General features: G+C 39.3%; 1 protein-coding gene across 13 annotated transcripts in view; it reads right to left on the minus strand.

Annotated features, from left to right (window-relative positions):
• Window positions 1-1,020: 1,020 nt before the first annotated feature.
• Window positions 1,021-26,437, minus strand: part of KDM6A (lysine demethylase 6A) — a 113,840-nt gene continuing 88,423 nt past the window's right edge. For 4 of the 13 annotated variants that reach the window (XM_026036197.1, XM_026036194.1, XM_026036202.1 and 1 more), the window contains 12 exons: window positions 21,120-21,249; window positions 19,452-19,557; window positions 18,678-18,883; window positions 16,486-16,550; window positions 16,312-16,386; window positions 13,144-13,292; window positions 12,052-12,166; window positions 10,245-10,432; window positions 8,849-8,990; window positions 4,783-4,909; window positions 3,870-4,005; window positions 1,021-1,487 (listed from right to left, as the gene is read on the minus strand). In XM_026036197.1, coding sequence (XP_025891982.1) covers window positions 1,219-1,487; window positions 3,870-4,005; window positions 4,783-4,909; window positions 8,849-8,990; window positions 10,245-10,432; window positions 12,052-12,166; window positions 13,144-13,292; window positions 16,312-16,386; window positions 16,486-16,550; window positions 18,678-18,883; window positions 19,452-19,557; window positions 21,120-21,249 — 1,708 coding nt within the window. In that variant the 3' untranslated portion in view covers window positions 1,021-1,218. Of the gene's footprint in view, window positions 1,496-3,509; window positions 4,006-4,782; window positions 4,910-8,848; window positions 8,991-10,244; window positions 10,433-12,051; window positions 12,167-13,143; window positions 13,293-16,311; window positions 16,387-16,485; window positions 16,551-18,677; window positions 18,884-19,451; window positions 19,558-21,119; window positions 21,250-26,437 lie in introns of those variants that run through there. The other 9 variants (XM_026036199.1, XM_026036205.1, XM_026036207.1 and 6 more) reach the window with 5 other exon arrangements.

Consider the following 26,437-nt stretch of genomic DNA (forward strand, 5'->3'; position numbering starts at 1 on the left):
CAAAACAACGTCTTTTTTGGGGTCAACAATGACACCAAGCTGTCTCAGTCTTAATGCTTAAATTGTTAATAGAACATATTATAATATATAAATTGCAATTTGGTTGAATTCTAGATAGCATCTCCACCCAAAATCAAATTCACCTTTTTCATTCCTTCTCTAAAACTAGTGCCAAACCTCCTGTCAAACCCAGTATTTTCTTGAGAGCTGTAAAGTCTAGCCATTACTTATCTTCTACTACTACATTTGGCAGAAACTATTTATTGGTCTGTTATTGCAAAAAGTGCAATTTAACAATAAACCAGTCTGAAGGTCATTTTGTGTCTTGAGGATACATACCATATATTTCTTTAAAAATAATCATACTTTTGTAAGCAATACTTTACAGTAGACACCTCAAATCTACCATAGATGTAAAACTTAAAACGAGAAAAATTTAGTCTCTAAATCTTTATACACATATTTATATTCAAATTTCTATATATATATTATATATACACACACACAAGAGTATATATAAAATATATATAATCAGATTCAAAAAAGAACAAAAACTGGGCACTGTACATAAAATCTTTTTAAAACTCAAACAATAGAAAAACTTTAAACATTAAACAATTTTAATAAAAGTTTCTGTACAATGCTAAGCAGTTTTATTTACATATAGAAAATGTAATAGGAGTAGTGTTTGAAATTACAGAACTCCTTAAAATTTCAATGGCAGGTAATCTGGAAAAAATAACAGCATTCCATTCACAAATATTTTCAAGCAATAAATATGTATTTATAAATAGTGTAAATTTACATCAAGATTAGAAACAAAAATCACAAATCTGAAGTTTATTCCTTAGTCTATGTGCAACCCATTTATCTTTGTGACTTGGCTGTTAATTGTTTTAAATTTTATTTAGGAACCAAAAGTGTAACCGTCATGGTTTCAAAACAAGACAGAAAAACATAAAAGCAGTAAAAAAAATTTATATCACCTAACTCTTCACATTAAAAAAAAAAAAAAAGAAAAAGAAAAAAAAAAGTTGCCCAAAGAAAGACTTAAAATTTCTATCTACCTTACAAAGAAATGACCAGCTAAGCTAGTACTTTTTCCAAGGGAAATTCTGATGGGGAAAAATGGATGAAACCAACTCATCAGCCCAGAAACAGAGAAATACAAAAGAGGTGGTCTTCAAGTCAGTAGTCTGTATAACGTTGCCAGTTTTGTCAGATATATACAAAACATGGAATTATTTTTTTGAAGTATAGCTGGATGAGCTTTATTTGTTTTGAGTTCTGGAGTAGGAGGCAGTGCTCTCTCCTGTCCAGTTGGTTGACACTCCGCACTTGGAAGGTTGCATAGACACAGCTTTCAGCCAGCAGCCTTACGGGATAGCTACAAAAATCAGTGGTGCAGAACTGGGTCACTTCCTGAATATCAGAAAAGTTTTCATTTAATGTCCATGAAAAAATGTCAAGATGAGGAGGATGGCAATGGAGGAGCCTGAAAAAGAAAACATTAAATTACCTTTTCTACAAGGGTGTAAAACTCAGCTGTCTAACCAAGTTTTGCAGAAACAGTAAACACGAGAGTTTAAAAGTCATAAACACTACTGCTTTTCTACCTCAGGACTTTTTCAAGTGGATTCTGGCATCTTTTTTTCCCCCAACCTGTTCAAATACAATGGGTATTTTATGGCTACTTTGCATTAGAATTTTGCCTGAACTGAAGACTGGGATATAATGTATGGATATCTGAGTTAATACTGCGTGAGTTAGCAGATTAAATCTTTCCAGAGCAGCAAAAAGCTGTGTGTGGGCTTGTATAGATATATCTTATATGCTCTAAAACAGGGATTCTCAACCTGTTTACCAGTGAGGGATTCCATATGTGCCTCTCCAAATGCCTTATGGGCTGTTTCTTTTTTTTTCTTTTTCTTTTTTTTTTTTTTTAAACTTTTTTTTCTTTTTTTTTTCCCCCCTACCAGAAGACCAACCTGCAACCATGGGCTAAGGATGGTGGTAGAAAAGGGTTCTCTGATATGGGGACAAACCCTTTTGAAACCTGAAGAACAGCCCCAAGGCTTCTCAAGGGTGAAGGAAACCAGGTGTCTTTCATTCCTGCTTGCTTTCAGGAGACAAGGTCTAGGAGATACTTGGCCATTTCCCAGTAATGCACTTTATAATGCACTTTGTGGCATCACCAGCAGAATACTCAATCTTTAATGGCACTTCCCTCTTCTTTCCTGCCCATCAATACTGAGAGTCATGACGTAGAGTCCTTCCAAAAGCTACTCACAGTTTCTAAAGACATGTTCAATCACACTCAGGGTAGCCACCTCTGGGACACTAAGAGCTGCTGATGCCCCTGCTTGCCCCCAATATCCCCAAACACAGGACCCCTCTACCTGCGATCATCTTTCTGCTGTGACTTGCCTAAATCTCAGCTCTTCTCTCTTCCTACACCTCAGAGATACCACTTTATTTATTAAGCACTAGGCTACAACTCTTCTATCAAGACTGTATCCCATTTTAAAGAAGTAATAATGTGCACTGATCTCAAAATGAAACTCTTAATGGCCACAGGTACAGGATTTGGTCAGAGAGGAAACTGCTTCCAAGTTGAGAATCCCTGTTTTAGGCACAATTATATCAGCACAATTACCTATACAGTGCTATAAACACAGACAACAAAATCTCTCCTCCCTCTCCCCTTCCACATACAGAATCCTTCTTTCCCATTCCACTTAACTGACAGTCCTATGTGAGAAGAGGTGTTTACTTATATGCTTTTCTGTACTAGATGATCACTTTGAAATTGCTGTATTTCACAGACTGTAATGAAAATGGGCTTCTGAAAGTAAGAACTGAAGTTCTACCACCCCCAGGCTCTGCAGAACCAGGGAAGAGAATTCAGTTCAGAGGACACTGCCCTGCACTCCCACCATCCTCTACAGCTGAACCTTGAGGCATTAGCTTCAAGCTCACGGCTCAGCACTCCAGTATTACATGAAACTATTTTCCAAACATACATTTTCTGCAGCACCTGGAAATGAATCAAAAGGCACAGCCGTTTTGGGGCTGCTGTATTTAATGCAACACGAAATTCTTGTAATACTTTGTCCAGTGATCGCTTCCTTTGATGGAAAAAGCAAGGCTTATCACAAATAAATCCAGCATCACTCTCACTGTGATTACAAAACAAGTCATCTTTGCCTGAAACAATGAAACCTGGGTGAAACATTAGGACAGTTGTGCTTACACAGTTCAAAGCAGGAGGCTGCCATATATAGCAGAGAGCTATAATGACAAAGAGGCTTTTTGCTTTAAATTGAAAGGCAAAGGAGGCCCCAAGCCAAAGACAGAACTGTTTGAGAGCATCCACTTGCTAAGCAGAGGGACAGTGCTGATTTGGGAAGTATGGGGAGGGGAGGGGAAGAGGGGGTCTGAGTGCATAGGATGCTCTGCTGCTATACTGACTTCATACCACAACCAATGTATTAGAGATGCTCTTGAACCTGGTGCTAGTTTCTCCAAGCTTCACTGTCCTGATTCTTCCCATCTCCATCTGATCCAGTTATGGTCTTCAGGTGATCTCTATTGGATTTTTAAAGCCACAACTTTATGAATTGTAACATCAAACTTTTCCTGAAAACTCAGTGGTTATGCTCTGCAGTAAGTTACTGTACTATTTCACACAGTTTTGTTCTGTATATATCACACACAACCCATACCTCCATTTGAACCAGAAAGTCCACGGTACTCATACAACGGAGTACCAAGACCGCCTACAACTGCTTTACAACTAATGTATTTATGCACCCATTTATTAGTGTGACTTACTAATGTAAATTGATCATAGACTTGCATCAAGTCCTCCATTTTGTACTGTTCTAGCACCACAAAATTTTCCAGGTTCGTGCTTATCTTTCGTGCACAGTCTTGGCAATGTACAACATAGGTCTTTCGAGAATTGCTCTCACTCGTGACAAAAAGCAGATCAAAGACTTCCACCTATCAGAAAGGAAACAGAAATGAAACCATTGAAATGTCATCTTGAAAAGTTTTTTCTAAATACATGGTTTGATGCTTATAACCTTACTTGGTGTCTGCAAAGACAAAAATAAAAATAAAATTTGTTTGGGTAAATTCCATCCTCCTAAGGCTCACAAACAGAGGTGAATGAAATATTCTAAAATCACTTCTAACATTACATCCCGGGTGTCTATATAAACAGCATTACTGGAAAGCATTTGTCAATACTAAAAAAGCAACTTTCATAATGGTGGTTATTCAGTAAGGTGTATACATATTAAATCTACGTCATTTTCCTTTTTTTTTTTTTTAATATGTCTGTAAAATAAAGTCATAATTTAGTTACTGCTTACTTACACAGTTATCCTGTCCAAGATATTCTGTCAGAAAATAACTAAAAACTGATTTTCAGAGCTAGAATTTCATTTCAGCTTTGTGAAAACTGCTATTCTGTACTTAGAAATTGCTACTAAAAGAATGTAGAATCTTTTTTTTTTTTTTTTCTCTCTCTCTAATCAAAGGTCTGTGTCCTGTGAAGCAAATGCACTTAGATGCTGCCCCTTTTGGGGTTGCTGTGGAAGCTCGTAACAAGATAGTACTGCAGCACATAATGCCCTTGCAATGTGTAGTAGATATTACAGCTTAAATGCAGAAGTAAAATTTAAATAGCAACAACAACAGCAACAAAAGACAGGCCAACATGTAAATAAAGCTTAATTTAAATCAGTGAAAAGCCCACTACAGGTATTTACCGACCTCGCAAATGCTACAGTAATGAGCTGGCTCGTCCTTGGCTCGCCCGTGCCAGATGATCTCTTTTCCTGCAGCAATCAGAGCTTCCCTCAGTGTCTGACACTGTTTGAGAGTTCTCAACAGGCAATACCTATAAACAAAATCAGAACAGGGAAATACATCAGCACTCAGTTACCTCTTCGGATCAAAATGTACTTTAGAGCAAGACTCAAGCAGCCTGAATTTCCTCAGACCTAGTTCCTTTCCTCCTGGGCTTCCAGAAACACCTGGTGAAAATGCATCCCCCGAAACATAACGGGGGTTGAAGTCAGCCCTCCCGATCCCAGGCCTTTGTATCAGCTGATTCCATTTCACAAGTGCCCCTTTCCCTGCATCAGTCAGAAGGTTTTATTTGTGACTGGAACAAATGAACGTTTTCTCAAACTCAATAAAATAAAGGGCTTTCAAACACGACTTTGATCATTTATTTTGAATTGTGAATTTATCAGCAAAAGTTGGCCTGCTGAGGTCAAAAGAAAACCAGTCTGTAGCCTATCCAAAGCACTGTTTTATTTAACATCCCCCAAGTCGCATGACTTCTTCAACACTACTAAGTTATTAGTTAGCAAAGTCTGAAAGTTTAAATTCTGACAGAAATCACATTACACAGAATGAAGACAAAAGTCAGCAGCAAGCATCTTCTCCCATGCACAGGGAAAAAGAATAGTATTACCCAGACTGATACTAGAAAAGAAAGTCACTCAACAGGAAAAACAGAAAAAAAATAGAGAAAATAGGGAAAAAAAAAGAGTTTTTAATACTTATTTTGCAGATAAAATTAGCCAAATTATAATCCTCATTATATTTCTGTAAATGATAGAAAAAAAATATAATTAAGCTTCCCAATCTTACAGTTACCCAAGTGTTGTGTGATAGAAAGTGTGACTTTACTGGGCGAGTTACAGAGACTCTCTAAAAGAAAAAGTAATTGGCAAAACAGGCCATCCAATTTTAAAATTACAATGTTATTTACAATAATATTTAGCTCTCAGCTATCCTATTTAGTTCAGCTGCAGCTTTTGCAGCCTTTAATTTTCTCCTCCACAGGGTGGTTACATTACATGCTCATTAGATGCAGAAGGAAGATTGAAAAAATATAAGGGGAAGAATAAACATTGGACAGAAAACAAAGTGCTTAAAGTTCTATCAAAATGTTTTCAACTTAATGTTTTCCCATTTTAAATCCTTAAACATGTAATATATACACTGCATACTTAAAAATAATAATTAAAAAAAAGTTTCTTTCAAGTGTTTCCAGTTCACAGAATTTTTTGGTTTACTTCGAGATACTTTCCTCTTGATGTTTAACACACTGTTCATCTTCACTAAAACCAAACTTACAGCTTCATAACTGTGGAGAAAGCCTTGCTCAAATTGTAACCCACATATAACACATGTGCAGCGTTTGCCAAATTAGCAGCTAAAGCTGAGAACTACAGCTTGGGCATGACTGACTCCTTCTTGGTAAAACCTGGGTCTCAGCAATGGTCCTCAAAATGAAAACATCAACTATTTCACGCTGTCAAAGAACTGGAAAAAGCCTATGAGACACCATTTTCCTAAATGCCACGATTTCCTAAAGAGGGAGAAGTCTACAGGAAGCCTAAAAGGTGTACGGAGATTGACATAATAAAAAGTACAGGCTTTAAACACTGAGTTTGATTTAACTCCAGTATAGTAGAAATTCAGTTTTAAAAAAATCTATACCTATATGTATATATCCAGCACCTCTCTCATGTTAAGTTTTTTAAAAAGTTATGACAAATTGTATGAATAAATTAGAGGTAGAGCTTTTAAACTGCACATCACCCCAATTTCTTCTGAAAGAGAGCGAAGTGACAAGCACTTTTATTAACGCATCCAAAAAGACTGGGTAAGAAGCATGGTGACTGTCCCACTGACAATGAAACACAGACCTCTTTATGCCTAGCAGTAGTTTATACTTTCCCTAAAGGTATTGAAATATATATTATCTGCCTTCATGATTTAGTGTATAATCCTTTCTGACATATCCTGTCCTTTCACATTTATAAAACTATTTTTAGAATTCACTTTTAAATCTACAAAAAACCTTGCAATCTACATTTCCTCTTTTCCTCGGATGCATTTGTAAAAGTCCTAACTTCCACTTAAGCATTTTGCTGTTTATTATTCTCTTCTTAAGGACCGTGCTCCTTCAGCCAAGTTTTAATATGTTTTGGCTGTCTGTAGTCCCATTCAAGACTCTAGTGTTCATATCAGATCTTTAGAAAACATCTCATGAAAAGAAAAAGTTTCAGCTTTTGCTTTTTTATCTAACAAGATAACAAGTATAGGGTTGCACTTTAAAAAAAATACTGAAGAAGTCTGAAGGATCTTTATAAAGTTTACTTTTATTACCTTTCTCCTGGTCCTAATCTATTTCATCATCGATCTGCTTCTCAGTGTCCACGGGCATTCTTGTTAAACTCCCATGTTAGTCTATTTCCTCTGTACTGCTGACCATCACGTAAGTCAGGGTGACATATTTATATTTCTCTCTCAAATTGGAATTACAAATTACTTTCTAGTTTTCCAGGAGTTCATCTTTTGTGCTACCCTAAAACCCCTCAGAGACAGAAGTCAAACCATCTAAACACTTCAGATACCTTTGACATTTTAGATACCAACCTGTCTTTTGGCAGGAAGATGACAGCTCTGTCACTGATACTTTCTCCCTCCGATGACAAATGAAATTCAGCTATTCAAGCCGAAATTCCATCAGCTGCATCAGAACCTACTTTCTCAAATGTCTACATACACATACGTAGGTATGTGCACACAAAAGATGGTTTTATAAATCATAAAATATAGGAGAAATAAACAGTATCTCCTTGCTGCTTGGTTTCCTCTTGCTTCGGATAAGCAGTTGCAGAGGAAACCTGTGGAACTGTTCTCCTGTCTTACACAAGGAACCAGAAGTAGCTGCAATAAACTGGTAAAAGGAACTGCTAAAAAACAACATGTTGTATCTGTTCCTTCCTGACTTGGCTCACTTGTAAGGTACATCTACAATTTGGGTATCTCAGTGAGAGCTCAGCTGCTGTCAGCCAGCCAGACAATAGGAAACTACTGATTCGTCCTCTGGGCTTATTCAGAACATTTTAATAGTTTTTCTTGGGGAAGGATGTTATATTCAGTTAAATTTTTATCCTTTTAAGCCTAAATCATAGCAAAAACACTTGTGTAAATGCAAAATGCAAGTGCCCAATTATTCAAATTGCATTTTGACAAAATACACCCTAGAGCTGCTCCAAACTCCACATTCCAGGCATTCTAAGCCTGGGAAGATTATAAAGGAAAACTGCAAAAGAGGTTTAAAAACAAAACAAACCCTCCCAGAGCTTACAGTTAGCCAATCCTTACTACTCTTCTTGTTTCTAACAGTGGAACTCAGTTTTTCTCTTCCTTTTTATGTGAAATATCACTAAACTTGATTATCATATCATACCAACTAATCTACTGCTCAGAGGAAAAGCAAGGGGAAGGAGGCTTTCCAGCTTCTACTTATCTTTACTTAAAACATTTACATTGGATTCCCCAAATGCTGGTGTTTAAGTCTCAACTAAACAGAGGTTCGAAAGTCTAAAATTACAGTTAATTTTGCTGCAAAAATGACTACACCTCCCCATTCTGAACTTAACATTTGGTTTCAAGTTCTTTTCTTGATTTTGTTTTTTAAGGTGAGTATATGCATCTTGAACAGGTTATTTCATCTACAGTCAAATGTTTCTATAAAGTATTGGAGTCTATGTGAATTAGGTAACTGTAAAGCTATGCCACAGTAACACCAAATACTATAATAAAACTACTGTTATCTAGACAGGGATTATTTGAAGAACAGAGTATCAAATCATTTTGGCTTCCAAGTTCACCTCTCTCTCCTCAGGAATGGAAGTGTCTCATCAAGGGTTCTTTACAAATTAAGTTTTGTGTTTTGTTTGATCTACAGCCTCAAAGTAACAAACACAGAGCTACCAGAGCAATGGAGAAACATTCAAGTAAAACTTACTTGATCATTTCAAAAAGCTTTGGATCTGAGACCTTGATATTTCGAGCCATGTTCCACGAAAGATGAACCATGGGTACTATGGACTTCACACTTTGCAGTTTATTCCACTCGTACCGCTCCACTGCCAGTTTGTATTGACAAGCTGTACAGAAACAGAATTACAGAAGCCTTCTGTCAAGAAGCAGGTAGCAACTACTTCCAAAGTAATTTTGACTGTACTCATAATCTATATTTTGCTATGCTAGCTTAAGTTGCATTCCATATGATCCAGTCATTGTACCTGCATTTAAGGTCTATAAAATTTCTATTAGCTGTTTTTAAGATGCTTTAAGAACACGAAGTAGTAACATACTAAAAAAAACTTTAATAACACCTATCTGTAAAAGCAAGAAGCCACAGAAAAGTGCTTTATTTTTAAGATGAATAGAGAATGCCACTTAAAGAAAATGTTTATTTAAACGCTGAAAAAATTTAAATAAGAAAAGTCCACATTTGTACCTCCCTCGACTCATTATCATAATTTTACAGTGCTACGGCATTTAATATAACGCAAAAAAAAAGACCACATCTTGAGAGGTCTCTTATGATGAAGCACACTTTTTCATTAAGCAATGAAGAGGTCTGTTCCCCGAGTCAATGTTTTATGCAACTTACTGTGTCTGAATGTGTTAGCTCTGCGTAAGTTTATCATGTAATCCTCAAGATATACACCATATTGCACCATAACACAATAAAAACAGGCCTTAAACTATTTAAGAAAACATTTTTTTAAAATACTCCTTTTTTTGACTGAGAGAATGCTTAAAAACTAAAGACTTCTAGAGCAGTAAGTCCAAAAGATCCAACTCCACCTTATAAATGGGATTTCAGCTAATACTCCTTCCTGAACAAAAATAATCTTACATTTGCATTTCCTGATGTTTTTATTCCACAGTGATTACATATTGGTTGTCCTGAAAAATTAAGATTTTACTTAGAGGTTTCAGTCCTCAACATATATGAAACCTATAGTTTAATAGCCTGGGTAAAAAACGTTTTGGGAAAGTCACAGAAATAGCCGACAAGACAGTGGGCATCAACTCACTTCTCGTATTTTATTCTGGTGTTGTTTGCTACAAAATGGTTAATTTAAAAATCCTATTAATTCTTAAATAATATCCTATTATTTCTAAAATTCTATTAAATGGAATCACACAAAGCCCACACTCTTGTTGCTTTCACTTCTTACCAATTCATTTAGTTAGAGTTTCAGCACACGTGGAGTATTTTAAAACACTGCTCGTTCCTTTCTGATCTAGTACAATATGGCGAATCAATAAGCAAGAGCAGGGTCTGTGCCATACAGAGAATAATAACAAGTATTCATTATAACATATACAACACAATTCAACCCTACCTGTAAGGGGGCCGACGTTCCAAGCGATGTTATTGCACCAGCCGATGGCTTGCACCCAGTGAACGGTGCCGGCGTTAATCCACACCAAATCCCCTGGCCTTTGAATAAACCTATACACTGGGACGTTGGCTTCATACAAATCTTCCAGGTTTGGCCACCAAGATCCCATCAAGAAATTCATATTATTCCTGAAATAACAGGGTAAATAAGGTCTTTAGCATTTATCAATGGATGTATTAGTGGTCAATACTTCCGTGAAATTTCTGCATCTAATGTTGTCTAACGTTTTCTGCATCTAATCAGAGATGCTGGAGGCCTGGTCAAAGGGAAAGTTTCATCTCTCAAGCTCTTGATCATAATCTGTGTTACATTCTCCAATATACCCATTGGTATATTGGACACCCATCTGGCTGCTTGGGTAAAGTGAGTTTATGACTTTGTGTTAAGTTCCACTTTAATATTCTCCAATAATATTAATACTGAGGTAGTGACATTTTCATGAAGGCCTGTGTGACACGGATGCAGAATGCACCGTGCAGCTCTCGGAGATGCTTTCTGTTTTGAGCAGTGCTCAAGATGCAGCCACGCTGCCAGCTCATCCACACAAGGGACCTGCTGGCACTAGCCTGGCTGATAAGCACATGTTTATGCTGAGCCTGGCCCCTCCTCAGAAACACCCGTGAAGGCCTCCATATACATTTCTTCATTGTGAGCTCCTGAGCCTCCTGTTATGGTTATGTAAAATACACAATTCCTTCCCTTCCTTATCCTATGGCTTTAGACCATTCAGTGCCCCCCAGACACGCTAGACAGTCTGGGAGGGCAGCAAGGCCCTAACAGTGTCTCTTTTACCCTCAGAACGGCAGTGCCACGGAGGGCACAAACCCATTCGCAGAACTACAGTTTCAAGAGCAGGCAACCTTTGAAAGAGGGGATGAAATGAAAGCACTTGTCAGTAGGCAGAAAACTGAGAGACTGAGAAGAATTTGCAAAGCTCTGGAAACCTCCTGAAGGAAAGCTGAGGCACAACTGACCCTGCAGCTGGCCCTGTGCATCCGAATGGTCACTGCACCTCACCTAAGTCAGGTACCAGGTACACTATGACAGACTTGTGGACAGCATGAACATTCATCATAATAAAAATTAACAATGTGGATCACCAGGAAAATATTGCATTCCATCACTCCTGCCACCTTGGATCCTCCCTCCCCCAAACTTTGCTCCATTACTCTTCACTGCAACTGCCTTAAAATCACTATGTAAGGATCCCCATCTGGTACAAGGAAATGGTCAGCTTTGGTATGCATCATAAAATACCTAAATAAACAGCAAGAACTATGATGTATTTTCTAAAGTGGAAATGTTCCTAGCAGAAAAAAATGGACTGGTGCCATATAATGCAGGCAGGTAGCAGACAGCCTGTGCTAGTACTAACTGTCGAGCCCCCTTGCCACAGTAAGGTACAAATTTGAATCTGGAACCCAGATGGGCACATCCTGCCAATTCCTTGCTTCTTATATTACATTCATTCCTGTGTTCCCTCTCAAAAAAGCAATTAATATAGCTACTGTTAATATCTGACAGCAAAGCTATCACAGAGCATCTAAGGGAATTCAAGAATTGGCGCACCACACAAATTCCGTGTTTTAATTCTGTATAAATCCTCAATTACTAATTACATGGGAAAACATCAAATTATGTCCTCCTACAGCACTCTCTGTGAGCATTTTCTCCCCCTGAGGCCTGAGAGAGCCACAGAGCACTTGCACAAAATATTCCCAGGAGTACAGTAGCACACGCTGCTTACTTTTCACAGAAGTCATTCATGACACCCCAGTAGCTCTCAGGAACAACAAACCATTCACAGTCACCTGGACCGATATTTATATTTACTGAGCAAAAGTTGTTATTTTCTTGATGACCTGAAATTTGCAGAAAAAGAAACATACTTTTTGTCAGGTTGAGTCTATCAAAACAATTCTGCGAAAATGCAAAGTATGGTACAATTATTAAAAAAATAAACTGTCATTTAAATATGCACATATTTGTATATCTCACCTACAAACACTATTTATAGAGACTTCACAGTGTTAGGGAATGCTGACTAAGCTACTGCGAGTTCTGTTTTTGTTAGTTTGTGGAAAATGAAAAGCCAAAAAACTCTTATTTGACCAATAATTCAGCAGCTCCCTTCTAGTAGAAAGAAACGCATTGAGAAGTTCATGCTTAGATTCTATTTTTCTCAATAGTCCTAGTCCAAGAGCAAAACTTCATAACTTCAGGCACTGAATAGACAACTGGTAAGAAAATCTGTCCCAAAGAGCTTTCAAAATCAATGCAGACGGGCCAGAACTTTATCTTCTTTTGACAGCTAGAAAACTGAACCATAATCCCTAATGGAATTGTCCAAAGTCATACTTCAGTACAAACAAGACCTGAATCTTGCAAGTCCTAGTGCAGTGCCCTAACACAGCACTATTCATTAGGAAGGTTAAATTTTATCCTCATACAATAAAGAATCTAGAAAATAAATGTGTACTTATTTCTATAAATACACAAGATCTATGCGTAAGCCTATAAAAACTTCCAAGGCAGGCAATACAGGTAAGGTCCAAGGATATCAACCTGTCATTTCTTTCCCCTTAAAAAATGAAGCATTGCATGGAAGAAAATAATGTAGTAAATATCTAGCATTCCAGAAATCCAGAAATTTCCATGGTGGGACCATCTAGTACTTTGCACACACAAAAATCAGCTGAAGAAGAAATTGCAAAACACTGAATAAGCCTCATACTTATCCATGCCATGAAGGAGGCAAAAACCACAGAGCAGTTAAACTGAAACCACAGCCACAGAACTTGTTTTTTTGTTTGCTTTCTTTTCCCCCACGGAGACTTACCTGGTGTCCTGCTTCCTGGAACCTTCATGTACAACTGCACTGTGTTCATTCCCAGGATGGTGTGACCAACATGGCTTAGAAGATTTCCTGCTGATACCACACGTACAAAAGCAGGGAGTTTTGTCAGTTCATGGAGTTGCAACTTCCACCTGCAGCAAAATAGCAAATCGACAAGCTGTGAATCCTGAAAATTCCTAGGAGAGGCTGGAGACATGGAAACAGTAGTCAGAAGGATTGTTAGCATAAGAGATAAAGAAGCAGACCAACAGCTGCTGTATAATTTAGCATCACGTAAAGGGAAACTCTGAGAATACAATATCCTTAGTTGACAGAAATTCAGTCATTTCACTGAAGTGTACAGTAAAGGTAACTGGTGTCACGTTACCAGCTTTACACTATCCCTTCGGGATGCTCCTGCTGCAAGGAAACACCAGTTTGCCCTCCCCACACTCCAAGCTGGTCAGGAACTGTTAACAGTGCTTTCAAGAACCCAAGGATACAAGACTACAACATTTAACTTCAATACACATATGTTAATAACTGAATACACATGCTAATGAAAACGCAGATCTCTGAACACGAAACTCCCTGAGCTTTCAAGATTGGAGCTCTCTAAAGTCACTCAAATAACTAGATGTACTACTGGGTATATTATGGAACTAAATTCTAACTAGAGTTTGATTCAAATCAAAAAATACTAGTGGCCAAAAAGTGCTCTCAAAATTACTTATAATACTTTGAAATATTTTCCTGAAATGCTGCTCAAAGCAGGCTACCATTAAGTACTGAGAAGCACACATTCGTTTTCTGGAAAGACTATCAGCCTGCAAGTCTGAACAGATGAAAGTCAGAAAGAAATTGGAAATTTATTTTACCTTTAAATTGCTTAAAGATCAAAATAGTTTGATTTGCAATAATCAGACAGGATCTGATAGATGCAGTGATATTTCTTTTTCAAGTGTGTCTCAATTCTAGATTAAATTCATTTATAATGGCAAATGAATTGAGCGTGAGCTCACTTGCCTGTGAACTGAGACAGGTTAGAGAGCTCTTGGTCCCCTAGCCCTCTTCATATTTAATGGTTAAATTCACTGTCCTTAACCATGACACTCTCTAGGATCCTCAAGCATCCTCAGCATCAAGAAGCACCATGCATGTCTAGCCATTAAGAGCAACTTTCTACAGTTGTCTATTCAGTAGGGAAAAACGTTCATGAATAGGTAAAAACTAATAAAAATCGGACCAGTCATAAAAAAAAAAGCTAATACTGATCAAGTCTCAGCATTTAAAATGCAAGCTGCAAGGCCACGTATGGAAAGATCTACTCCATAGGGCCATGCAGAGCTTGGAACTGTCCATAGAGGCTTCCTCTTCCTTCTGTAAAAACACAGTTCAAGGCCACTTGAAGACAAGTTTTGCAAAATAACAAAATGTAGATTCTGCTCCTTTTTCTCTGCCTGGGGCACTGCATATTGCTACAGTTAAGACAGCTCTCCATTCTTGTAGCATTTCTTCCAAAAGAAACATATATCTCATATATCATCTCCCTCCTCATCCATGAGGCCTCGCTGCTCACACAGTTCCCCACGGGCTACCCTCTTATTCCTACCCTGTGGATCGCAGACTTCCACCTTTCCAGCCAAGCCTATTTTCTCCATCCAAGGCCTAAGCAGACTTTTTTTCCCACTCCAGTGCAGTCTCCTTAGACATGGCCCAGCACAATCCTTTGTGTTCTGATTCTTATCTGCCCTGCATTTACACTAAATGGTTTCTGCTACACTCTGCAAATCCCAACAAAGGGTTTCTTGAGGGAAGAGGAGAAAGTGTCCATTCAGTACTCAATTCTCCCATTCAGTGCCTCTACAGTAGCTTCAAGTAGCCCTAAAAACAACACCTAAGAAGCAAATCTGTTTTCTGAAGATCCATTACCTTGGCTTGGAAAACCGTCTGTCCCTCTACAGACAATGTATAAAATTCTGCCCCTCTACAGACAATGCATTCAGGTAACTCCTGAGGACAGGGAGCACGTGCTGCTGCTGGCAGACAGCTCACACGCTCTTACCAAGAGCGGGAGCCATGAGCACTGAAAGTTCTCAGCAACATTTAACATTCCCAGCTTTTAGCCATTAGCTTTACCCCATGGCACCGAATGTGACAGGTGTTTTTAAAGGCTCATTTCTCAGTTATCTGAGGCCAGAGACACTCATCATGACAAAATTTCAAGATTTAGAGCACCCAAGTTTAGTTTTTCTAATGCATCAAGCATTAGTTTTTCTTCAAAACAATGACTGAAAAAGTTAGCACGTACAAAAACAGCAAGTTTTCCCTTAACTTGGGTCAAGCAACTATCGTAGAAGATTTTATATTAAAGTTTCTCAAATGAACTATTAATCAAAGTCAGAAGTATGTAATAGAAGTCATCAAACAATTCCAGTAACGGGATAACAGCTAAATGTGCAAAGATAAACCAGTCTTTTGTGGACAGGCACCAACAGTTCCATTTGATTGGGATAAGAGAGAACAAAGATGAATTATCAGCCCTGTACTCAAGGCATTTAAGCAAACACCAACACGTCCTTTGGAATAATCTGGGAGGGGCAACGATATGTTAAAGAACTTCCTTGTCTCCAGGTGTTCTATTATCAGTGATCACAACTCATGAAAACATACTAACAAGTCATTTGGAGGCTTTATGATAAAAATCTTGACTTACTTTCATGCTGTTGCTAAGAAAAACACAACCCATTCATTTTTTTAAAAGGATACACAATGTATGTTTGTGTTTTTAATTAATAACAAATTTTGCAACTTGTGTTAACCAGCTTCAGAGTATTTACCACTGGCAACACTGTCTTCAGCCTTCTTGAGAGACAGGAATTTCAATTTCTCAAAGATGCACACGTTTTTCTACATAACTGTATCATATAGTCATTGACATTATGCAGTCAGTGACAAAGTAAACTAGACTAAAATCATTGATCAGATAACCGAGTCACCTAAAAGCTTATTTCAGAAATTATTTGGAACTGTGTTTTCATTAAAAAGTAAGTGGAAAATGGAGAAAATAAAAAAAAGGGGGGGGGGGGGAAAGAGATTCTTCTCAAAGTAACATGATGGCTTCAATTGTAAAATACCACTGTGAAAGCGAGAAACAGCAATCAGATTTACTTTTTGTCATCTGACAGGTCAATGTTGGTCCCAAACTTGATTGTTTTAAAAGGTCCTCTTCTCCTCCTCCCAGAGCTGTAAAAATAAAAATTATAATAGGTGAGTGTAAAAATGGGAATTACATAAAAAAGAACATGGAAAATTGTAGAATTAGGAGATTTATACCACACTTACTTATCTGAAGATGTGGATTCATTATCTGAGTGGTCCTTGTGGTGACTCTTTTTCTCATTTTCCTCCTACAAAAATAGAAATGTGAAAATGTTATCATTATGTTAACAAAAGTACTACTACATAAGTATATAATGACAGTATGTTCACTTATGTCAGGATGTTTGTTTCAAGATGCTGATATAATATTTAAAAATCTCTGTATCTAGTATTTTATGTGGATATTACTATTAAGAAAACATGAATTCAGTCAAAAAAAATTTTGAAAAACTCTCCCATGAAACCCAGGCCAGGACAAGAGAAACTTCTGCACTGTAAATGTTTCTGCTGTCCTACATTACAGCTGAAAGCAATGAGTTGTTTTGCTTTGCCGTGCAGATGAGCAGGACACCAATCTTAAGGAATAGTGCTAGCTCTGTTAGTCCAGAACATTTATCCTCCCTCAAAGTCAAGCAAGTTTCTTGATATGAAACTGAGTTGACTAATATTTAAAAAATCCTTTTTTCCATGACTAGTGCAAAAAAGCTAACCAATATGAAATGTGACACAATTTGATGTTTTTGAGTGGGCTCAAAACACTGTTCTAAGACCTCTTTATTTTTTGTCAAGGAAATAGACATAGAAAAAAAGAGCAAGACGAAAGGGAGGAAAGAACTGCCTGTTTTGAATAGGGCTATTGTTAATTCTTAAGGTGTCCTTGTACATAAGGAAGTCTTAAAAATACATTGTCAGACATGTCAGAAAAATGATATTTATTAGAGGAAAAAAAACAAAGATGGCCCAAGGCAGGCCAAAAGGTTTGTGTCTGTACAAAGAAAAGCACAGCTTTCATATGACCAGGGTGAAACAACACAATCAGGGATGAAACAGTCAAAGCAGTGTTAGGCAAAAGAAAGTACATCATTTAAGAATGGCATTTGATTACCATGAGAAAAGTGAAAATTGTCTTTATGAAAATTATGTTTACCACTAACTGAGAGAAGATGAGAAAACCCTGCAGTTCCCTTTTTAGTGCAAGAGCAAAGCTGAGGCTTTCCTGCAGACGTGCTGCTCTGCCATCAGTCGCGCTTTACTGGAGGTGTAACCCACGTGACACTACATACCAAAAGTTTTCTAACAAAACACGCACAAGAACACAATGCTGGCACGGTTCTTCTCACCCTATAACCACTGCAGGGCAAGAAAAATACCATTTATGCCTCAAGCGAGGCCAGCCCCCTCTCTCTTGCTGACTTCACCATTCCCTCCTTCCCAAGGCTGTCTCTTCTTGCCCTGTATGAATCTCACTGAGAATCTTTAACCCTTATCCCTTCTCTTTCCCCCCTTAGAGACGCAACTTTGTGTTTCTAAGCCTTTCTTCCAAACTTACACAGATCTCATTTACAACTTATCCTTTTTTCCCCCCGCTTGCTGACACCAGTGCTGTTTCCATGCAGTGAGAGCTGCAACACTCTGTTTCCTACCCGTCCTTCTCCTCTTTTTCTAATCAGCCATGAGTCAGTACTAGCTTTTCCTCCTTGATCCACCTTTGCCTCATCTCTTCACAACATACAGGATGCCACAAGCCTTAGAGGACTGCCCACTGCTAATGCCAAGGACGTCCTTACTGCTTTAGCATACACATTAATAATTCATACCAATATAATAACATTTTAAACATTTCATTCTGTCACATATGTCTAACATCTTCTTAACTAAACAGAAAATGTTATGCTTGGAGCCCAGCAGTAACAAATATGGAAAGCATCAGTCACACTTGGTATTTTTAAAATTTTAAGCTGTTGTGCCGAAAGACAAGTATGAGTGTAAGCTTTTAATAAGCAACATTTAAATTCTTCCAGTATAATATAAAGAACAAAGAATTCTGATTTCAAAGCATATGGGAAATCAGAAGTTATATCCTGTAAGAAGAGTCTAAAGTTCCAGAAATTTTAATGTGAATCTGTATATCATTCTATGAAAGCTTAAGCTAATAAGCTTTTGAAGGATATAATAACCATGAGTTTTACATTAAGACAACTACATATTCGGATATTAATTGACCCTTTATTCAGAAGTGATTTATAAATGCCAATGGGAACTCCTTTCCTTCAACAACAACTGCATTTCTGTCAACAGCCATTACTAAAAGAACTTTCTTCCAGAATTACTACGCAGTTTATAAATGACACCTTACACAATAACAATGAACTTACCCTTAAAGATTCCTGGAACGAGGAGGCCTGGTATTGTGCATATTTAGCAATTGTTGTATGAGATCTACTGCTTTCACAACGCCAGATTTTCTTTGTTCCAGTGGGGTCCCAGTTTTCATCTGCTGGCTGCAGTAGTTGCGTCCTTACTTCTACTATGTGTTCATTATTTGCTTCTACCAACGTTTTGGTAGAGAAGAGTCCTAGATCTAATAAAGGTGAATGAATAAATATGAAAAGTAATATGTGACAGTTAAAATACAATTAAAAGTTTCAAAAAGACAAAGGCTTAAATTAAAGCATATACAGACGTTTCTCAGCCATAACTCCGTTCAATTATAGGTTAAAAATTGGAACTCATGTGATAAAGACCTTCCACAAGCAACTGCAGAAGCCTCCAGAAAACTTGGAAGCTATCGCATGGATTCTATTTCCAAGAAAAAAGAAAAAAAAAAGGATTCTGCAGACAGACCTGTAAATACAGCTAAATCTATTACCAGGAAAATTCTTTTTTTTCAGACAAACTAGAGCTCTGAGAAGGTACTTTCATTATATAATACATCTACTACTCATCATGACAATTTTTCTGCAGAAAGTTCTACAGAGAGACTGCGTGTCTCCGCGCAGTGATTATCTACAATCAGATAACCATTTATTAAACCTGAATAGAGAACGTAATGCAGTATCACAGAAACAAAAGATCTCCTTGCAAGACTTCAGATCTTTTTATAAATATATATATCTTTCAAAGACAGACATCACGTAATGTAAACTCACCTAATTTAAGCGCTCCAGCAAGGCCACGTATTACAGTAACAGGGTTGTTTGGATTTGTACAAAATTGATGTAAAGGTGGAAAGAAAGCGTCGCGTTTATTTTCCAACTGTAAAAACGTAACGTAATATTAGATCTCAGATGCATTTAGATTCCTTGTTTGTAAAATATGAAAGAACAGGAAGAAACAATAAAATACCAAAGGAAGTCAATATTTTATACTTCTCCCCGCATGCTGTGAATGAAAAACTACATCATCCAAACATTTCCCTGTTACATGCTGGGGTCACTCCTTCCAAAATTTATAGGTTACAGTAACTTACTTCCTGACATGAGTCACTGCCAGGTTGCTTTAGCTTTTGTAACTCACTTTTCTACAATTTATTTCTTTATCTGACCGTACCTTTACCTGTATATTCACTGAATCTAGAGCTTTCTAAGAGCCTGACGATATGCTACCAGGCTTTTCCAAAGTCTAAGAGGTAACTCTAGAGGAGATGGGAACAAGGCACAGCACAACGGGGAAGCGTGCTCACGTGGCTACATCTCGTGCTAACCTGGAAAGCCCATTTCATTTTCCTATGCTTCTGGGCCTCGATGACATCCATTTGATGCTACCACCTGTCCCCTTTGCCTCCCTCCACCTTTTGTTAATATTGCAAGTGTGTACGGAAGCTTCCAAAGAAAATATCAGGGGCGCTGCAGGCAGCGACTATGGAGATGCTGGAGACATCCCTTTGGATCGATGGGGCAGTGAGCAGAGCTCCCCGAACATCAGGACGCACAGTGGCACACTGACACTGAACAGTGCCGCGTGGCTATTTGTGACTTTTGTACACACTCACAACAGCTATGAGGGACTCTTAAAAAGGGTGGATTAATTCAGATCCATTACTTAAAAAAACCCCATACATTATTGTTTACAACCTAATCTTGCTCTCTGGCAGGCAGCCAGCGCGGTGCTGCATGAAAGGGCCAAGCACTTCTGATCCCAATGTGAGGCTGGCTGGAAAAGGCCCGGCCGAGGCTTTTACACTGGTCACAGAGACACAAACTATAGTTTCTTCTTCTATATTCTCAAAGGAGCTAGCTCAAATTCTCCACAAACCCAGGACAGAGCTTTTTCTTTTCCTTTCACTACAACTAGATTTTTATATAGTTACATAAGAAAGAAAATATGGAATTAATACTTATCTCTTCTTAATTATTACGTTTTGCTGTTATTATCATCTCAACTTCTTTAACTACTTCCTTCACTGTATTTTCAAGCAGATTGTTATGAAAAAAGATGAGTAACTTTACTCACCACGAAACCAATCATTTGCAAAATATGTATAAATACACTTGTGCATTAACCCTAACAAACTATTTTTCTTTTTCATCAATATCCTAGGTATTAAAAAATAAAACCCCAAATTTTGAAGCCGTTTCTCATTTATTCATCAGCTGAAATTCTAAATTTAAAACATTTTGTGAAAGTCGGACCATGTAACAACAATCTCTCTAAGGTTATTATTTTGTCTGCCCAAGTACCAGCCGGGAGAGCACTGCAAGCAGAGTTCAGCTCTGAAGTTCACTTCTTTCCAACACTCATGCAAAGCAATTCAGATACCCACGCAACCAGAACACGCCAGCCCGTCCCAAGCTGCTTCTGCCATCGGATTTACTTACATAAATACTAGGTGTAGGTGGATTCAGCTTGTCCTTTGGCAAGGGAGGGTATGGTGGTGGTGGTGGTCGTGGAGGTGGACATTTATCCAGCAGAATACTACTGTTGGATAAGCCGTTTTTACCCAGATTCCTGAAAGGAAAGAAGAGCTGCCTGTGTCAGTCCTTGACAGAGGAAACGGCAACACAGTCATGTTCTCAACAAAATGACATATATAAGGACAAACCACATCTCAAAAACGAAATAAAGCTCGCACAATTTTTCACGATGGATTCTCAGTGTATAATTTGATGTTATTCATAATTATTCCCACTCTGCCCCCAAATTTGCAAAAGCATCACTATTAGTTAAACACATAGCCACTTAAATTAAACGCAAGTCTGACTCATTCGTCAAAATTCAACACTGAAAGCAGCAGCTTTGACTTCAAATGCAGCAAAAACGGCACTAGTCGGTGGGTGACCAGTTCACGGCCTTTTTGTAAGCAACGTGGAGCTGCAGTATCCTGCTTGTGCAGAGCACAACAGGGTCACAGAGTACATTAAGTCATCAAACGGTAACGTCTCCGCTAAAGGACTAGGGGAGTCACAAAACACACACCACTAACAACACTAAATCCAACCCTCTCCCCGGCCCCATTTATTCATTTCCCAAACCAGAAGGAGCCGCTGCTACACGATCTGATTAGCTGAGTAACAACAGACAGGATCTGCTGAATAAATTGCTTCCCGTTCCGCTGCAATCGGGGACTTTGCTTCCTTGCTGTAATTCCCAGTCTTTTTCAGGCGACTTCCAGACATGGATAACTCACTGAACGTGCCCACTGACTCTTGTTAGCTTTTTTTCCTGTTGTGAACAACCTCCTGTGCTGAAAATCTTCATTTTATTTTTAGCTTGCATTCACTTTCCAGTCACTATTACCCGGAAAACAATTTACAACCAAGTCACCTCTTAAATTTTGTTTTTTTTTTTTTTTTTTTTTTTTTTATAAAAAGGCTAAAGCACTTCCAGCAATATTCAAATCCTTCCCCTGCAGCCTCACTTGCTTCACCAGTTGCTGTCCTGGCCCCCTCTCAGACCCCACAGAATAGGGGCATTTTAAGGTATAATTTAGTCAAATCTGTGCATACAATTCATTGATTGCAGAGAGGCTGTTTTGTAGCAAGGACCCCGTGGCCGCGATGGCAGCCGACCCGCACACGGCACGAGGTGCCCAGCGACCCGGCGGCTTCCTCAGCGGCAGAAACGGCGATTTCGGGCCCTCAGAAAACCCTTACAGGTCGATGCAGGGACACGGGGCCGTTATTTCCAACCCAGGCACCACACACCGTGAGCGCTTTGCCCTTGAAATCCTTGGTTCAGCAAGAAGAGACTGACTTACGAGAAATGTTTTGGTGAGAACGGGCAAGCACCTCGCCCACCTCCGGCCGCAGCAAGGCCGGGCTCCCGAGACACCGGGGCGCATCACGCCAAGCCACAAGCGAGTCACCCCGGTGCAAACCGACACCAAGTTTCTAGCCCACGCGGGGCTGTCCCCCGAGAGGAGGACGGTGCAATAGGGACAGACTGGAGCACTGTCTCCAGAGCATCCCTGCCCAAATGCCAAGCACTCCTTTTTCCCTGGGCTAAGGGGTCTAATGCCAAGGAATGGAGAGCCATGTGGGAGCTTTCCCTGGGCACCACCCAAAGTGGCAACAAGATCCCCGTGCAGCTCTTGCAAAGACCTTATTACCCCACAGAAACATAAAAACAGGGCGATATGCAGTCCAACGGGGCGACAGGGAGTCCAATAGGGCGATATGGGGCAGGCAACCACCAGGGAAGCCAACACGGCAGCCCCAGGGGCACCACTGACATTCAGCTGATCAAAATGCACCTACAAGCTGCACGGCAGAAATCAGAAGCAGCTTTAATCTCTGCATTACAAAACGGCAAAATAAAACCAAGAAAAACAAATCCACAGCATCAGAAAAGAAAAAAAGAACTGCTATGAAGAAAGCTTGTTTGAGTGGAGGAAGTGTTTTCAGGCAACTTTTGAGGCACGGAAGACGAGAAAGAAAGGGCTAGTGCTCAGAGTTAGTGTCAAGTAAGCAACACTAGTCCCAAGGTAACGAACTCAGAGCGAACAGCACTCAGTCACGCCAGGGTACACGAGGTCTTCAGGGACGAAGGATAATAGAGAAACAAGAAACTTCTACGTGCTGAAAGAAATGACGTATTTGAAAAGGCAAAGGAGATGCAGAAGAAAGGAAAGCACAGACAAAAAGGCAGAGAAAAGGAACAAGGATACCTTATATACCCAACACTTGAAGCCAGTACTACAGTAGATGACTCTGCAGTCCCCTATTAAGTTACTAAAACCCTATATGGCAATTTTAAGAGAGGAAAGGGACCCAAGGAAAGCAAAGGAGAGACAGAAAGATGCTTGTTATTGAAGTGGCTCAGTAAAACACATGGGCTGAATCTCTCCAAGTCATCTTTAACAGATTAGTTTCCCTGTTTCCCTCTATCATTTTTTTTTTTTAAACTATGAATTGGAATAACTTTCTTTTATATCAATTCAACCGAGTTAGTAAAAAATAAGGTTGTAATCAACAGCATGCAAAACAGGGTGATGGAAACTATAAAGAGCATCCCAGAAATACTAAAAAGATTTGACACTGGCACATGATAGGAAAAGGTGGGGACTTGAAGGCCTCCTCCACAAGGGAAAGGGAACAACAACCCACACATGGAAAGGTCCTTTTGGACCACAGCTACTGCAAGGGAAGCCCTATGCACCTCTGGTGCAAGATCTGCATTTTGTTTTTTCCCCAATAGAATTACATACAGGCTGAAAAGACAAAAGGCTCCACGCTTAAAATAAATAAATAATTAAACAAATAAACAAATAAATAAATAAATGAACCCCACAAAACCAAAACCCACCACCTCCTCCATTCATTTAGACAGACGGTGCCGGGGAAATCGGCTTCCCGCAGGGCACGCAGACCCGACAGCGAGGTGGAATCGCCTGCCTTTTAGGTAATGAACTCATGTCTCAAAAAGTCTCCAGATCCATTAACCCTCCGTTTTTAATATATATACACAATTGGTTTCTAGGATACATCCTTCAGTCTTCGAACACAACTTCACCTGTAGCTGTGAAAACCCACGCGGGTTTCCCCATGGTAGTTTAGTTTTGTTAAACTACCCATGTAGTTCAGTGGAGACCCCTGTGTGCTCCAACCCGTTTCACATCACTCCTGCCTTTCATCATTCCCCAATCCCCACGGCTAGTACTTCAGCAAACATTAACCAAAACAGCTCCGTGCTGCCCTGGGATTCCTGACCAATGTGACCGATGACTCGGCCAGGGACGCTGCCTTTTCCCACACGTCTTCCCTAGCTCATGTGGGATGTCTTCACACCGTGGAGGGGGGAGCTCCAACCGCTCCAAGCCCACCGGCTCCTCGAACAGAGCTCCGCGGCACCAGGAAAACCGCTGAACAAAACAAGACCAAAACCTTACCAAGGCAATCTCCTTAAAACGGAACTCGCTACTGCTTATTCTCCATTTACAATTACATGAAGTATTAGCTGTAAATTTCCATCCATTTAATAGGAACCGGACTGATTTTGCATCTTCCTACCTGGCTAATAAAGAGGTTATGCAAGTCAAAAGTTGAACACGTTACACAGCTGTATTTAACTGTTTTATCACACAGACTTTAGGCTACATGGGACGCTTTGTTAACACGACCATCCTTACTCTCCACAAGGCAACACTGATGGTCTCCAATTACTGTCTTTTACACGCATTAAATTCACCCATCTCAATAACTCCATTGCTTCACTCATGCCTATGTTTACACAGGCCATCCCATCTATTTTCCAGAAGGCAGCTACATGGCCTTTCCCGAGTCCTCTGGAGCCTTTGGAGTTTTCCAAGAACTATCAGCAAACCAGAAGGAGGGATGTGYAGCAGTTTACACAGGCCATCCCATCTATTTTCCAGAAGGCAGCTACATGGCCTTTCCCGAGTCCTCTGGAGCCTTTGGAGTTTTCCAAGAACTATCAGCAAACCAGAAGGAGGGATGTGYAGCAGTTTACACAGGCCATCCCATCTATTTTCCAGAAGGCAGCTACATGGCCTTTCCCGAGTCCTCTGGAGCCTTTGGAGTTTTCCAAGAACTATCAGCAAACCAGAAGGAGGGATGTGCAGCAGTTTACACAGGCCATCCCATCTATTTTCCAGAAGGCAGCTACATGGCCTTTCCCGAGTCCTCTGGAGCCTTTGGAGTCTTCCAAGAACTATCAGTAAACCAGAAGGAGGGATGTGCAGCAGTTCCTGACCTGTGACAAACACCCTGTCTGCCTTTTCCCAGCATGTTCACTGAACCCTTCTCCTTCCTATGGAGTCCTCTAGTAACTCCAGGCGGGAATTCAGCATTACTCTCTTTCATGATTATTTTTCCCTTCTGATTCTTCAGTCTCAGCTGCAGTTTTCTTCTGTGCTTTGCTTCTTGTACTAGCTACCTAGAACATCTTAGCTCCGTATTTCCATCCAGTTGTTAACAAACCATAAATTCTGTAAACAGCACTTTTAAAAATATTTGCTACCGTTGTATTTTTAATTGGGAGATTTTTAAAGATGTAATAATTTTTTTTCAAAACAAGTCCCTGTTACCTATACATTTGGATTCTGAGTTTATACTACAGGCCTAAATGGAACAAATCATACTTGTTTGCAAGTCTTAACAGTCGTTTTGGTTGCAAAGTAAAGTCAAAGTGAATTACTATTTGCGGATTATCTGCATAAGAATTAATGAGGTTTTACGGCTGAAGAGATTATAGAGTTACTCCTAAGAACAAAATTAAGATCCTCTCTTCCCCAAATTAGAATCATATTTAACAGGGATAAAAGAACTGTGGGTTTATGTGTCACAGTCCCAAATCTACCAGAATTACCCCATATGTAAGGAACAGACAAAGCATTTGGAAGGGGGTGCCTGCAGAAGGAATCCGTGCAGGTACCAGAATGCACGATGCATTTCTCACCCAGTCCTCATGCGAAACAGAAATGCCCAGTTTTCCTTAACAGCTGACCCAATCAGCTTTCTGCCCTGCTCAAGTTACTACCAAAGAAGTAAATAAAAGGCAAGCCCTGGAGGGTGGCTATTGGTGCCTTACTTGTGCCTTTCTCAGCCCCATCTCCCCAGGCTCCTTCCACAGCCAGGAGAAAGAGACGTCCTCTCAGAGGGCGCTGCGAGGAAGTTAGGCTGACACTGTGCTTAAATGCAAGGGAGACCAGACAATTATCCGACCCCTTTATAACTTA

The sequence above is a fragment of the Nothoprocta perdicaria genome, unplaced genomic scaffold (genome assembly GCF_003342845.1).
Source record: "Nothoprocta perdicaria isolate Ctin4 unplaced genomic scaffold, notPer1 scaffold_171, whole genome shotgun sequence".
Taxonomy (NCBI): domain Eukaryota; kingdom Metazoa; phylum Chordata; class Aves; order Tinamiformes; family Tinamidae; genus Nothoprocta; species Nothoprocta perdicaria.